Source organism: Heterodontus francisci, chromosome 17, assembly GCF_036365525.1.
Source record: "Heterodontus francisci isolate sHetFra1 chromosome 17, sHetFra1.hap1, whole genome shotgun sequence".
Classification (NCBI taxonomy): domain Eukaryota; kingdom Metazoa; phylum Chordata; class Chondrichthyes; order Heterodontiformes; family Heterodontidae; genus Heterodontus; species Heterodontus francisci.
The window spans coordinates 47,685,725-47,702,474 of record NC_090387.1 but is presented as its reverse complement, the minus strand read 5'-3'; the positions used below and the strand labels follow the sequence as shown (position 1 = coordinate 47,702,474).

The 16,750-nt window shown below is 41.5% G+C and overlaps 1 protein-coding gene across 6 annotated transcripts in view; it reads right to left on the bottom strand.

The window, feature by feature from the left end:
* The window catches only part of phkb (phosphorylase kinase, beta), a 368,089-nt gene that overhangs the window by 48,221 nt on the left and 303,118 nt on the right, over positions 1-16,750 (bottom strand). For all 6 annotated transcript variants that reach the window (XM_068049379.1, XM_068049377.1, XM_068049380.1 and 3 more), the window contains 2 exons: positions 14,884-14,965; positions 2,420-2,477 (listed from right to left, as the gene is read on the bottom strand). In XM_068049379.1, coding sequence (XP_067905480.1) covers positions 2,420-2,477; positions 14,884-14,965 — 140 coding nt within the window. The remainder of the gene's footprint in view (positions 1-2,419; positions 2,478-14,883; positions 14,966-16,750) is intronic.

Here is a 16,750-nt window from a genome sequence, read left to right as displayed (position 1 = left end):
TGCAGTGCATGCTGTCTTTATGTCAGATGCTATTCAACAAAGCTAGTGTAAAAGAATTGTAATAAAAAATTAAGGCATAGGTATTAAACTGCATGTAGTCCCATAGCTAGAGACATGACTAGAGGACAGAAAGTAAATGGAAAAGTATGTCTTTTTGGACTGTTGAGACCTAGGCAGTAGTGTGCACCAGGGATCTGTGCTGGGGCTTCTTGAGTTCCATTTGATCTGGATATAGGCACATCTGGAATGATATTTTAAAGACAATCAGGAATATAGAAAGCATAATGAGGAAGTGAATAGGGAGATTTGAAATGCTAAAAAGGAATAAGAAAAAAGCTAGCAGTTACTATAAAAAGAAAAACTATAAAAAGAAAAACCAAAAAGCAAAACATGTATCAGCATATAAAAAGCAAAGGAATTGTTGAAGACAAGGGCAGTGGTGTTGCCCAGTAGTTTTGGGTTCACTACTCTTTTCAATTTTCATAAATGAACGCAGGTATAGGGAGCAGCATTTTTAAGTTTGGAGGATGCTTAAGGAAAGATGTAAAGGCATTAGAAAGGGTACAAAGGAGGTTTACCAGGATACTATCAGGGATGAGGAACTTCAATTCCGAGGAGAGGTTGGAAAAGTTATGACTGTTCTCCATGGAATAGAGAAGGTTAAGAAGTGACCTCATAGAGATTTTCAAGATGATGAGAGATTTTGATAAAGTCAAGAGAGAAAAAACTATTCCTTTTGGTGAACAGTCAATAACTAGAGGGAATAGATTTAAAATCATTGGCAAAAGATCTAGAAAGGTGATAAACAGAATTTCTTTCATTTAGAGACTTTTTGGAATCTCGAACACTCTACCTGAAAAGTGGTGAAAGCTGATTCCATAAATAATTGTAAAAGGGAGGGGAGCAGGTACTTGGGGATGAGAAACTTACAGGGTTACAGACGAAAAGCAGGGGTCATAGAGTCATACAGCACAGAAACAGGCACTTCGGACAATCATGTTCGTGCCGGCCATCAGGCACCTATCTATTCTAATCCCATTTTCCAGCACTTGGCCCATAGCCTTGTATGCTATGGCATTTCAAGTGCTCATCTAAATACTTCTTAAATGTTGTGAGGGTTCCTGCATCTACCACCCCTTCAGGCAGTGTGTTCCAGACTCCAACTACCCTCTGGGTGAAAACGTTTTTCCTCAAATCCCCTCTAAACCTTCTGTCCCTTACCTTAAATCTATGCCCCCTGGTTACTGACACCTTCGCTAAGGGAAAAAGTTTCTTCCTATCTGCCCTATCTATGCCCCTCATAATTTGGGGTGCGGGACTGATCATGACTGCTCTTTCAAAAAGTCAGCATTGGCATGGTGGGCCGAATAGCCTCCTTCTGTGCTGTAAGTTTCTATGATTCTATGAAGGTTGGATTACTTGGGATGCAGGAAATCCAATTATGGACGATGAAGGTATGGTGGAGATGTTGCACTGGTGTTTATAACGCTGGAAGCAAGAATTAGGAGGAGGATATGGAACAGTTGATGGAGTTAATTGTAGAAAAGGAATTGGTTCTGAAAAAAAAAACCAAGGTGGATCAGTCACCATGTCCAGATGGCATGTACCCTAAGCTGTTGAAAGAAGGAAGATAGGGGACAGTAGAGGCTTTCACAAAAATGAGTCTATGTTTGAAAATATTGCTGTTGCCAATGTAACACCCCTGTTTGAGAAAAAGGGTAGAACAAACTGGGTAACTATAGACCAGTTAATCTAACATCAGTCATGAGCAAACTATTAGACAGTGAAATAAAAGCAAAATACTGCGGATGCTGGAAATCTGAAACAAAAACAAGAAATGCTGGAATCACTCAGCAGGTCTGGCAGCATCTTTTCTAATATTTGTCAGTTCCGAAGAAGGGTCACTGACCCGAAACATTAACTCTGCTTCTCTTTCCACAGATGCTGCCAGACCTGCTGAGTGATTCCAGCATTTCTTGTTTTTGTATTAGACAGTGAAATTGGTTTTATTGGAAGTGCAAAACGAGTGACAGCAAATTCATGCAAGATTATCACCAGAAAAATAAAGGTGAAAGATTAGAAAAAAATGTTTTCACACAGTATTAAAAGAACACTGAATGCTTTATCCTAACTGGTTACAGGGACAGAAACTGTAACATATTTTAAAAGTGGGACAGATATGTATTTGACAGGGAAGGATATAGAAGGATCTTGGAAAAGGAAAGGAGTTAGAGTATACACTTCCAGATCAAACGTTGAACCAGGTTGGTTGTGCTGATTGACCTCTGTCTGTGTTGTAGTTTCCGTAATTCAAATAATGCAATAAGCATTTTGATTTTAAATATCTCAAAATGCCAAACATGGGCATTTGACAGAATACATAAAATAATAGGGCAAAATAATAGGACAGTATACAGACCAGTGTTTCTTGCTGCCTGAGCGCTGATAAATTCTTTCCAAACGATCTACAACAGTACCTGAAAATGGAACATAGTTTTTAATAGGACACACTATCATACAATAGAAAAATAGAGAAATTAAATGAAATTAAGAACTGCTGCAAGCAACACCAATTTAGGATTCAGTTGCAAATTCAGGAATTTATCTAGTATTAAATAATTGCCACATAAAATAACTTGGAGTTGAGCATGGCCTTACTGGTATCCCGATGGAATCAGAACTTGCTTTGTTTAAATGTACAACCAAGGAAGTTTTTTCAGTACATTAAGATATACAGAATAAAAGAATTGCACACTTTCGTAGATCCCTCATTAGGTTTCTTATGCAGATTACATAAGAAATAAGAGCAGGAATAGGCCATTTGGCCGCTGGAGTCTGCTTCGTCATTTAATAAGATCTGATTGTGGCCTTTACTTTCCTGCCTGCTCCACATAACCCTTTACTCCCTTGGTGATCAAAAATTTGTCTAACTCCGCCTTGAATATATTCAACGACCCAGCCTCCACTGCTCTCTGGGGTAGAGAATTCCAAAAAGTAACAACCCTCAGAGAAGAAATTCCACCTCATCCCTGCCTTAAATGGGAGACTCCTTATTTTGAAACTGTGCCCCCTAGTTCCAGATTATCCACGAGGGGAAACATCTTCTCAGCATCTACTTGTCAATCCCCCTCAGAATTTTATGTTTCAATAAGATCACCTCTCATTCTTTTAAACTCCAATGAATATAGGTGCAACCTGCTCAACCTTTCCTCATAAAACAAAACCTTCATCCTAGAAATCAACCTAATGAATCTTGTCTGTACAGCCTTCAATGCAAGTATATCCCTCCTTAAGTAAGGAAACCAAAACTGTATGCAGTATTATAGGTGTATACGCCCTGGGGTTCACTTGCAGCAAGACTTCTGTTACGACCAGGTGAGAAAGAGGTCCAGGGTTCCCTTTCAGCCTTCACCTGGTCTTACTGTAACAGGGATTAACTTTAAACACACCGTGTTTTTAGCTCCCCTTGGAGAATCCTTGTTCACTGCTTTCCAATTATAAGGCAAAGAAACCAGCACAAAGAGGCTTTCTTAGGTTTAAAGAAGAAAAGTTTAAATTTATTAAAGTTAAACTCTAATTCGGTTAATGCCTACGAATACAGAACGCGCCCCACGCTAGCATGCATATGCGATACACACAGGCAAATAGAGACAGAAAAGAGAAGAAAAATAAAGTGGAAAAGTTAAAGGCAATATTTGAAGAGTTGTTGTTATGGTTCTTCGAGCTCACTGCAGATTGTAGGTTGATCTTGCTTTTCTTTGGGGCCCAGTATTCTTCTTAAACCTTGTTCGTTTGTAGGAGACTTTTCTCTCTTGGAGTTCATGTGTCTTCAGTGGATTCAGAGGCTTGTGAGAAAGAGATAGGAGCAGACAGGAGGGAGATCTTCTCAGTCCAGGAGCAAACAGACACTCCACCCAAACTGTTTGTACAAATTCAAGAAACTCAGGATGTCCAGTAGGTTAGTCATGTGACTAGCTGGTTTGACCATGTCCGTTTGTGTATTCGGCCATCTTAGCAGTCAACCTGGAATGCAAGCTCCCCCATCTTCAACGTCTGGTGATTAAAGTCCATTGTGCGTTGAATGTCAGGGAATGGCTGCTTTGTCCTTCCAAACACTGTCTGTTAATATGCAAATATCCTTTCCAGCCACGGCTGATCTGTTTAACAAGGCTTCCTCACTCCAGTAACAGTTTAAAATCAATGTTCATGACAAAATTACTGTGCCTCATTCTTGGCAGGTGGGAGCCCAGCATGACACTTCCCTGCTTGTATACGCCATCCTCCTTGCAATAAAGGCCAACATTCCATTTGCCTTCATAGTTGCTTGCTGTACATGCATGCTAACTTGTTGTAATTCATGTGAGGACACCCAGATCCCTCTGTACCACAGCATTCTGCAGTCTCTCTCTATTTAAATAATATTCTGCTTTTTTATTCTTCCTGCCAAAGTGGACAACCTCACAGTTTCCCTATTATACTCCATCTGCCAAATTTGTTCCCACTCTCTTAACCTATCTATATCCTTTTGCAGACTCTTTGTGTCCTCTTCACAACTTGCTTTCTCACCTATCTTTGTATTGTCCACAAATCTGGTGACATTACACTCGGTCCCTTCATCCAAGTCATTAATATAGATTTGTAAATACTTGAGGCCCCAGCACTGATCGCTGTGACACTCCACTAGTTAGTTTGCTAAGCTGAAAATGACCTATTTATCCCAACTCTCTGTTTCCTGTTATTTAGCCAATCCTTTATCCATGCTAACATACTACCCCCAACACCATGAGCTCTTATCTTGTGTAGCAACCTTTAACATGGCATCTTAATGAATGCCTTTTGGAAACCTAACTACACTGCATCTACTGGTTCCCCTTTATCCTCCCTGCTCGTTACATCCTCAAAGAACTCAAATAAATTTGTCAAACAGGATTTCCCTTTCATAAAACCATGTTCACTCTGATTGATTTTATGACGATTTTCTAAATGCTCTGCTACTACTTCCTTAATAATGGATTCCAGCATTTTCCCAATGACAGATATTAGGCTAACTGGCCTATAGCTTCCTGATTTCTGTCTGCCTCCTTTCTTTAATAGAGGTGTTACATTTGCGGTTTTCCAGTCCACTGGGACCTTTCCAGAATCTATAAAATTTTCAAAGATTACAACCAATGCAGCCACTTCTTTTAAGACCCTAGGATGCTGGCCATCAGGTCCAGGGGACTTGTCAGCCTTTAGTTCATTAGTTTTCCTAGTACTTTTTCTCTCGTGATAGTGATAATGTTTTAAGTTCCTTCCTCCCTTTTGTCCCTTGATTTTCTGATATTCGAGGGATGTTTATTGTGTCTTCTACTGTGAAGACTGATTCAAAATACTTTTTCAAGGTCTCTGCCATGTTCTTGTTTCCCATTATTAATTCCTCAGTCTCATCCTCTAAGGGACCAACACTTACTTTAGCTACTCTCTTCCTTTTTATATACTTGTAGAAGCTCTTACTATTTTATATTTCTTACTAGTTCACTCTCATTCGAATTTCCTTTTTTTTAAAAAGTCATCCTTCATTGCTTTCTAAAATTCTCCAAATCTTCTGGCCTATCCCTAATCTTCAAAGCATTGTATGCCTTGTCTTTCAATTTGATACCATCCTTAAATTCCTTAGTTAGCCACGGATGATGCACGTTTCTCATTGAGTTTTCGTTCTCAGTGGAGTATATCTTTGTTAAGAGTTATGAAATATCTCCCTAAATGTATGCCACTGCTTCTCTACCATCTTACCTTTTAACCTATTTTCCCAGTCTTCATACCCATGTAATTGCATTTATTTAAGTTTAAGACACTAGTTTCAGACCCAGATTTCTCACCATCAAACTGAATATGAGATTCTATCATGTTATGATCTTCCTGAAAGGATCCTTTATTATGAGATCATGAATTAATCCTGTCTCATTATACATTACCAGGTCTGAAATGGCATGTTCCCTGGTTGGTTCCAGAACATACTGTTGTAAGAAACAGTCTCGAATACGCTAACAAATCACTGTACTGATGGATTATGTGACAGTTTACTAACAGCAACATATATTGACAGTTATTGCAAATGTGAAAAATTTTATATCAATAATTAATTTTCACTGGATTCAAACTGAATTGTCAGCATTGGAAAATGAGTACTTATTGTCAGCAACACCTGCAAACTAGTTTAAGCATAGATTACTGTGCTTATTTTTAAGTATAATCATACAGTATAATCATAAACCAAAATAAGTGACCACTTATAATGAGCGACTCTGAGTACATGCCAAGTAGAAGGAAACTGGCTCCAGAAGTTTCCATAATTGAATAAAACAATTTTAAAAGGAAAAAAAAATTAATTCAGTCTTCATAATGTATTTGGGTTCTAGGCACAAAGAACAGTGTATATTATCCCCAATGCCCTTAGCACACAACTGTACAATTTTTACTTACATAATATCTTATCATGCTTCACAGCAATATCCCCAAATGTTTTACAAACAATGGTTACTTTGAAGTGCAGTCAACATTGCTATCTCAGCAAGCATGGCAGCCAATTTACAGACTCAAAGTCCCACAAACAGTAATGAGATAAGTAATGAATTCATCCAATTTTTGTGAAACTGGCTATAGTCTATAATACAGAAACAGGCTATTCAGCCCAAATGGTCGTTGCCTGCTTTTATGTGCCAGATGAGCCTCCTCTCCCTCCTTTTCATCTAACTCTATCAGCGTATTCTTCTATTCCTTTCTCCCTCATGATCGGATCTAAATTACCCTTATAAGCATTTGTGCTATTCAACTCGACTACTTAAATGTTGACCAGAACATCTGGAGAACTGCCCTCTCTTCCGAACAGTTGGCTAGGATATCAGGAGAACTCCCTACTCTTCTTTAAATTATGGCATGAGGTCTTTTCAATGTAATCACATGGAAGTGCATTATTTTTTGTTTGGGTGTCCATGCATGTATGTCTTATTGTCTATATTCCGCAATACTGTAAAGACCTGTAAAGTGCGGCACAGTGGCGCAGTGGTTAGCACCACAGCCTCACAGCTCCAGCGACCCGGGTTCAATTCTGGGTACTGCCTGTGTGGAGTTTGCAAGTTCTCCCTGTGTCTGCGTGGGTTTCCTCCGGGTGCTCCGGTTTCCTCCCACATGCCAAAGACTTGCTGGTTGATAGGTTAATTGGCCATTATAAATTGACCCTAGTATAGGTAGGTGGCAGGGAAATATAGGGACAGGTGGAGATGTGGTAGGAATATGGAATTAGTGTAGGATTAGTATAAATGGGTGGTTGATGGTCGGCACAGACTCGGTGGGCCGAAGGGCCTGTTTCAGTGCTGTATCTCTAAACAAACTAAACAAACCTTAAGACATATTTTAATGAGCATCACTGGAGTCACTAGGGCCATAAATATAAACAAGACTAATGACCCAGAAATTGCTGGAAAAAAAGCCAAGTTCATGGCACCCACCACATGTTAAAAAAAAACAATTTCTGGCAAAGAAGTGATACATAGGAACAGAGGAACATAGGAGAAGGAGCAGGCCATTCAGCCTGTTGAGCCTGTTCCGCCATTCGAGTTTCAATTTGCCTCAAATTGCTCTACTGTTAGCCTTATTGGAACTGAAAAAGTTACCCTCTAGCTGTGAGCCACCCAATTGTATGTCATGATGCTGTCGGATTTACATGTTTATATAAATGAATCTCACCAAAGCCATTTAGGGCTGGCAATCTATGTCAGAACAACCCCGTTGATGACATGATTTATGGTCCTGACATGCCACTTAATCTTGGAGGCCAAGAAAGAGAACAATATACTGTGGAGCCTCACTCCAGCAGGTAGTGTATCATTCTTAGAGGCTTTTTTTTTTCAATTTTCATTTCTGTCTCTTTTTCTCTCTCTGGTAATCCACTCTCTTTCTTTTGCTCTCTTTCTGTATCCAATTTGACTCTAATTCAATAAAAAGCAAAATACTGCAGATGAAATAAAAACATGCTGGAAATACTCAGCAGGTCTGGCAGCATCTGTGGAGAGAGAAGCAGAGTGAACGTTTCAGGTCAGTGACCCTTCATCAGAACTGGCAAATATTAGAAATGTAATAGGTTTTAAGCAAGTAAAGCAGGGATATGGCAAGAGATAACCAAAGATAAGGTGTTGATAGGACAGGGTCACATAGAATAACTGACCAGAAGGTCACGGAGCAAAGGCAAACGGTATATTAATGGTGTGGTGAAAGACAAAGCGTTAGTGCAGAGAGGGTGTTAATTGACAGAAAAATGAACAGCCTGGCCCCAAGCACAAACATGAAAAAAACAGTGGGTAGGCACAGTAGAAACAAACTAAAATAAAACAAACAAATAAAAAAGAAAAAATAACTAAAAATAAATATAAATAATAAAAAGGGGGGCCCATCATGCTTTGAAATTATTGAACTCAATGCTCAGTCCGGCAGGCTGTAGTGTGCCAAATCAGTAAATGAGGTGCTGTTCCTCGAGCTTGCGTTGATGTTCACAGGAACACTGCAGAAATCACAGGACAGAGATGTGAGCATGAGAGCAGGAAGGTGTGTTGAAATGGCCAGCAACCGGAAGCTTGGGGTCTTGCTTTTGGACTGAGCGGAGGTGTTCCGCAAAGCGGTCACCCAATCTGCGTTTGGTCTCCCCAGTGTAGGGGAGACCACATTGTGAGTAGCAAATAGAGTATACTAAATTGAAAGAAGTACAAGTAAATTGCTGCTTCACCTGAAAGGAGTGTTTGGGGCCTTGGAAAGAGGAGGTAAATGGGCAGGTATTACACCTCCTGCAATGGGAAGGTGCCATGGGAAGGAGACGAGGTGGTGGGGGTAATGGAGGAGTGGACCAGGGTGTCACGGAGGGAATGATCCCTTCGGGGAGGGGAGGGGAAGATGCGTTTGGTAGTGGCATCACGTTGGACATGGTGGAAATGGCAGATGATGATCCTTTGGATGTGGAGGTTGGTGGGGTGGAAAGTGAGTACAAGGTTCTAGGAGGGAGGGGAAGGGGTGAGGGTAGAGGTGTGGGAAATGGGCCAGACACAGTTGAGGGTCCTGTCAACTTGAGTTGGGGGGAATCCTCGGTTGAGGAAAAAGGAAGACATAGCAGAAGCATTATTGTGGAAGGTTGCATCATCCAATTTCTGTATTCAATTTGACTCTAATTCACCCTGTTTCCGTCTCTGTTGTTCCTCTGTTTCTTTCTTTATTCTTAAATTTAATTAGTTAAGGTAGACCACTGGGTACAACATTCATGAGGCTCCAGGTGTGCCACTGAAGTCACCAGGCCATTATCAATTTGCATTTCCAGCAATTTTCAGCATAAAAATAATATAATCTGAAAGGTGAGGAAAAAAGTCCAATTCGCACTGCTTGCCGCGAGATGTGCCACTCCAGCATTTTTTGGGCTGATATCTCTTTCAGCATTAGAAAATTATGGCAGCCATTGAAAACAATAAAACATTAGAATGACTTGTAAGCAGCATCAATAAGGATTTAAGTCTGACATCGTACAAAATTATTAAATCCTAAATGACAAAGGGATATGTGTTTTCAATTAATAACTGTAACCGGTTGTATGCAAGAATTGTGGACCAGATTTTCTCCTCAACACAAAAATCTATTCGCTCAAAACAAATTATATGTGAATCAGTGTATAGAAAACTAGTATTACTCTAACAATAATAGGATGATTTTCTTTCTGATTCTCCCTCCCCGCTGGTCTTTTGTATATTAACAAAGCCTTGGAAACAGAAGTAGATGTTTTAATGGTGTGGGATCTCACCTCTCACTGATATGCATCTAATTGTATTGTATAACCTCATGCTGAGCTCCAAATTATATATGTACCTAATGATTCAGCAATGTATCCTTTGGATCTATGAATGTTAATTTTGTTATGTTGGCTGATAACTTTACATCAAAGGAATTTTATTGGTTAAATTCTAGACTTTTGCTACAATTCTCTAGTTTATCCTAAATTCTGAGGTTGAGCCATCAGGACAAACTCCAATACAAAAAAGGATGATGCTATGTTCATTGCCATTCACATCCAGGCACATCAAAGACAGCAAAGGCTAAAAAGGATAAAATGAAGCCAAAAAAAAACACAACCAGAAGCTGTTATTTTCAAGAATTAATTTCACCATAATGCAAAGGGCAAATTAACTCCTGATGGACACTGGTCATTATATCAACATTTGAATACTGTACTGTTCTAACATTTGCCAAATTCTTTGGGTGCTGTCACAATTGTAACTGGATGTTTTACTGACCTTACCCTGGTGTGAGTTCAATATTCTGGCAAACTCAAGAGTAATAATGGAGCATGAGGGTACTGTTAATCAGTATGCAGATTACAGAAAATAGTGTCATTGTTAATCTTGTAGAGCATGAACTTCTGCAAGGGCAAAATATCAGAAAAATATACAGCTTTTGAACGTGAAGACATATCTGACTAGGGCAATCCTTCTGATCCTCAATTAGTGGAAAAAGGGTTTAGGCATCTCCCTCCCTAACCCTCTATTTCTGTCTGCATCCTTTAAAAGCCTCCTTAAAATCTATTTCTAGGACCAAACTCTTAGCTTCCTCTTCCTAACTCTCTCACAAAGACTCAGTATCCATTTATTTCTTAACCTGTGAAGTATCTTGGGACATTTTTCTGCTTTAAGAGTGCTATATTAATCTAAATAAAAGAAGAAGCAGTACTTTAAAAACCCTGCAGAGCCAGGTCAGTATTTCTCCAAGATTGAAGTTGGGATTTCAATGTGTTTTGAGAAAGGGAGGGGGAGATTTGCTTCAATGTATAAAAGGTGAGGATGCTTTTCAAAGGAATGCTTGTCAGAAGCAGCCAGCTACAATCCTGTGCTTCATTTACAGCTGACAAGTAGACTCAGTATTATTTCGGTCTATTCAAAGGAATATTGTATTCCAATTGCATCTTTAGGCATATGATATATAAATTTCTGTAAAATGCAGCACCTGAACCAACACAGAAATATGCATAATATAAGATAATATAATTAAGATAAATAAATTTCTCATGTTTCTCATGCAAGCAAATTTTTAGGGTTCAAAGTTGAATGAAATCTTGAATTTAACTGACAAAACAATAAATGTATCCATCAGCTTCAGTGTTCCATATATCTGGAAGCTTAATTAACTAACATACCATCTAAACAATGTTAATATGTTCTACTGGATTGGTTTCTTTTTTTTTAGAGATACAGCACTGAAACAGGCCCTTCGGCCCACCGAGTCTGTGCCGACCATCAACCACCCATTTATACTAATCCTACACTAATCCCATATTCCTACCAAACATCCCCACCTGTCCCTATATTTCCCTACCACCTACCTATACTAGTGACAATTTATAATGGCCAATTTACCTATCAACCTGCAAGTCTTTTGGCTCAAAAACAAGAAATGCTGGATTCACTCAGCAGGTCTGGCAGCATCTGTGGAAAGAGAAGCAGAGTTAACGTTTCGGGTCAGTGACCCTTCTTTGTGGGAGGAAACCGGAGCACCCGGAGAAAACCCACGCAGACACAGGGAGAACTTGCAAACTCCACACAGGCAGTACCCAGAATCGAACCCGGGTCCCTGGAGCTGTGAGGCTGCGGTGCTAACCACTGCGCCACTTTCAAAACACAAAACTGCGTTTCATTACAAAAGCAAAATACTGCAGGTGCTGGAAATCTGAAATAAAAACAGAAAATGCTGGAAATTGTCAGCAGGTCTGGCAGCATCTGTGCAGACAGAAACAGAGATAACAGGCTGTATTTTCTCCTGAGGCGCAGGTCACGGTAGTGACACTGGAAGCTGGTGCTGTTTCCGTTGGGTGTTAGGTGGCTAGCCGTAAACAATCCATAGTGGCTAGCCAATTAAGGAACATGAGGCATGGGGGCCATCCAATTATGGAGCGTGGGGGCCATCCAATCCCAAGCTTCAGGCGGCGAGGTCGGCATCAGCTGACGCCGCAGCAAGTGCTGGTGCCATATTTAAAGGGCTGCCAGTTCTGCATTCATTGCTGCCTGAAAAAAGGACTTTTTCCTGTTCCTGTTGCCTTGAGTGGTGCTGCTCCTGCTGCAATGAGTGGATCTGACCCTGCTTTTTTTTAAATTTGTTTATGGGATGTGGGCGTCGCTGGCTTGGCCAGCATTTATTGCCCATCCCTAATTGCCCTTGAGAAGGTGGTGGTGAGCTGCCTTCTTAAACCACTGCAATCCACGTGGGTTAGGTATACCCACAGTGCTGCTAGGAAAGGTGTTGCAGGATTTTGACCCTGTGACAGTGAAGGAACGGCGGGCGATACAGTTCCAAGTCAGGATGGTGTGTGGCTTAGAGGGAAACTTTCAGGGTCCTGATCCTGCTGCCTTCAACCATCCTGTGACAGCTGCCTTGAGCCATCTTGTGACAGTTGCCTTGAACAATCTTGCTACTGCTGCTCCTCCCCTCATTGAAGATTCAAAGCAACCAAGAAGCTCACTGGAGATAACACCAACAATGGCAGAAGGAAGATCCCGGGTGGCCTCAGGGTTCAGTGATGCTTCCCTGCAGGTTTTCCTCCAGGCTGCAAGGGCAAGACAGGAGGTCCTCTTCCCAAGGAACAGGAGGAGCAGCGGGCCCTGGCCAACCAAGCAAGCCTGGACCTTCTGCTGTAATGAAATTAGGTCCTTCTTGCTTCAGCAAAATGCTCAAGAGCATAGCTTGACTGACAAGGGAGGTGCAATCCTAAATAAACACACTAGTGATCAGCTGAAATACAAAAGAAAACTTCTAGTGGTTCAGTCGCTTAGTAGAAAATATCAGAAATATTGGCCGGAATTTTACGCTGGGCGGTCAGGAGCCAGACTCCAACGTAAATGTCGGTTCCGATCCTGCTCCTGCCCAGCCTGGGTATACGTCCTGTATTTTATGGATCCCCAGGCTTCAATTGGCCCGAGGCGGGACTTCCACCCACTTGAGGGAGGAGGTCCCGCCTCAGTGAGCTGCCGGCCAATCAGCGGGCCGGCAGCTCTTAGTCTCAGCAGCACCACCGGGAGCAGTGGCCACTGCTGAGACTGCAGCCCAGCCTACGGAGGTGGACGCAATGGAACCGGGACAGAAGGTAAGTTCGGGCAGCCTCACCAGGGGAATCTGTCGTGCCCTGGTGAGGCTAGGCTAGTCGTTTGTGGGGGGGGGGCGTCTTGGATCCCGGGGTTGGGTTGCCAGGCACCCCCCCTGGGGTGCAGAAAGGCCGACAGCTGTGGCTGGGTGGCCTTTCACGTCCCCGGCACACCCGCTTGCCACGGGTAAAATACCCATGGAGGCGGGCGAGGGCCCTTAAGTGGCCATTAAATGACCACTTAAGGGCCTTGATTGGCCTTGGGCGGGCGGGCCACTTCTTACGTCCCCGCCCCCCACCGGACCTCCGTAAACTTGGTCGGAGGTGGAATTGGGGCGGTTAGGCCTCCCGGAGCCTGCCGCTTAATTTTACGCCGCCCCCACGCCACCATCCAACCCACTGGGGTGGCGTAAAATTCCGGCCATTAAAAAATAAAATTTCAACAGTAGAGTTTACTTCAGGTTTTGAATCCAGATTCTGAATGAAACTGCATCACAATTGATTATCCAGCAATGTCCATAACATGTTTTCTTGGAGTATATTTTAACAGTTCACTCATACAAGCCAGGATTGCAGAGGAGGTTAGCAGCCGTCAGGTCTGCCCCGAACCTAGATCCAGTGCTGCAAGAGCGTCAATTACCTCATTTGGTCCGCCAGGGTGAGTACTCCAGACCTCTTTTCCTTTTAGGGCTTGTATGTGGCCACACGCCCCCACGCTCCTGAAATCTTCTCCCCCTTTCTGCCCACATCTGGCAGTTCTCTTTATGCACCACCTTCCTGCCACCTTACATTAACGACGCCATTGGGAGAGCCAGCACCTATCCCTCACTTCCTTGCTGCCTCGTTTCGCCAGGTGGAGCTCCGAAGCCCCATGGTCCCCGTGCGCTATTGATAAAATGCAAAACATCCTGTAACATTTGAGTTAACTGGCCTTCGAAATACCTCAATTGATGGCCCGGCGCCTCAATATCTGTAGTCCGCCCTCCATGGTTCCCGCTGCTGGTAAATTCCGGAAGCAACATCAAGACATCAGACTTCTGGCCAAACAAGATCTTCTCCCATTTTACAGCACCCCATCGCCTCCAAACTCGCTCTTAATGGCGTGGTAAAATTCCAGCTAATGTTTCAGGTCTGTGACTTTTCATCAAAACTGTTCTGATGGAAGGTCCCAGACCTGAAATATTATCTGTTTCTCACTCCACAGATGCTGCCAGATCTGCTGAATGTTTCCAGCATTTTCTATTTTTCTTACTGCATTTCATTAGTTCTTTTCAGAATTTGAAAGGTATTAGAAGCTTAAATTAATATAAAAATGAAAATGCCATAAAAATTCCCAGGCTCCCAATGGTCCCGATCTACTGATTGCTACCATACTGCACTTTTAATTCTGCTTCTAGCCCTGCTTTTCACCCAGAAAATAATTGTCAAGTGCTTACTGGTTGCCCCTCCACAATGCTTTCTCTAGGGTCTGGCCTGAGACCCACCCCTCTGCACTGCCAGGCCATGGGCTCCTTCTCAGTGTTCCCAGATTAGCCCCACTACAAATCAACACTCCACCTGACAGGCAGTCCCTTGCAACAGCTGACTTCTTCCAGCAGTTATAGGATTAACATTTAAATGTTAGGTGAAATATTTTACAATTAAAGTGTAAGATTTGGATTGCAAACCATATTAACTTGTCAAGTAGTGGAAACTACTTTGTTGCAAAACAGATCATTATTGCGAGACAACGTAATAAAACTCACCTTCTGCTGTAATGAAATTAGGTCCTTCTCGCTTCAGCAAAATGCTCAAGAGCAAAGCTTGACTGACAAGGGAGTTGCAATCCTAAATAAACACACTAGTGATCAGTTGAAATACAAAATAAAACTTCTAGTGGTTCAGTGGCTTAGTAGAAAATATTAGTCTTTACAGAAATATAAAAAAATAACATTTCAACAGTAGAGTTTACTTCAGGTTTTGAATCCAGAATCTGAATGAAACTGCATCACAATTGATTATCCAGCAATGTCTATAACATGTTTTCTCGGAGTATATTTTAACAGTTCACTCATACAATGCTTGGAAACAATATGAATACAGACATTTAAATGATGCAAAGTCAGATACATCCTTAACCATGATTCCATCATTTTACCAAGTCACTTGTTAAACTTGTCAATATTTTCCTTGTCACGGAAAACAAAAAAGCCAGTGTTCAAAAATATAACAAAATTTATATCAAATTATTTGCATCTATTGTGTATCCTGTTATCCAACTAGATGAACAGGATACTTGAGCAATGCGTGATAAGTATCAATTGAGAAGGATGTGTAAATCATTCAATGGAAAGCAGGAATGAACACATTCCCCCATGTTTGTTTTAGCACAGTTTATCGTGTTGTCAACAGCAGTAGCAGCAAATGCTCAACGTATCAAAAAGGAACTGAAAACAATCACCAGAGAAAAAGTGCTAAGCAAACTATTAGGACTAAAGGTTGACAAGACCCCTGGACCTAATGGTCTACATCCTAGAATCTAAAAAGAAGAGGCCACAGAGATAGTGGACGCATTGGCTGTAATCTTCCAAAATCCCTAGATTCTGGAAACGACCTAGCAGATTGGAAAAACCCAAATGTAATACCTCTATTCAAGAAAGGAGGGAGACAGAAAGCAGTAAATTATAGGCTAGTTAGCCTAACATCTGTCACTGGACTATCAGATCCCCATTGTTCTGAAATTGAGTAGGAGGTGTGAAGATTTTCCAGATTGGTCATGAGATGCACTTGGAATTCCTCTAAAATAAAAGCAAAATATTGCAGATGCTGGAAATCTGAAATAAAAACAAAGTGCTGGGACTAAAAACATACAGGTCTGGCAGCATCTGTGGAGAGAGAAACAGAGTTAACGTTTCAGGTCTGTGACCTTTCATCAGAACTAGCAAAGGTTAGAAATTCAATAGACTGTGAGCAAGTAAAAAGGGTGAGGGTGGGGGAAAAATAACAAAAGGGAAGGTGTGTGATAGGGCAGAGGGCAGGAAAGATCAAAATGACGAAGATATCATGGAACAAAGGCAAAGGGAATGCTAATAGTTGTATGAAAAGACAAAGTATTAGACCAGAGAGTGTTAATGGCAGAATAATGAACAGCTCCATCCAAAAGCAAAAATCTGAAAAACAAGTTGGAGACAGGCCCATGATAAAAAAATGAAATAAAATAAAATAAAATCAAATAGGAAGTCATGTTCTGAAATTGCTGAACTCAATGTTGAGCCCAGAAGGCTGTACAGTGCCTAATCGGGCGATAAAGTGCTGTTTTAGTTTTAGAGATACAGCACTGAAACAGGCCCTTCGGCCCACCGAGTCTGTGCTGACCATCAACCACCCATTTATACTAATCCTACACTAATTCCATATTCCTACCACATCCCCACCTGTCCCTATATTTCCCTACCACCTACCTATACTAGGGGAAATTTATAATGGCCAATTAACCTATCAACCTGCAAGTCTTTGGCATGTGGGAGGAAACCGGAGCACCCGGAGGAAACCCACGCAGACACAGGGAGAACTTGCAAACTCCACACAGGCTGTTCCTCAAGCTTGCATTGAGGTTCACTGGAACACTGCAGA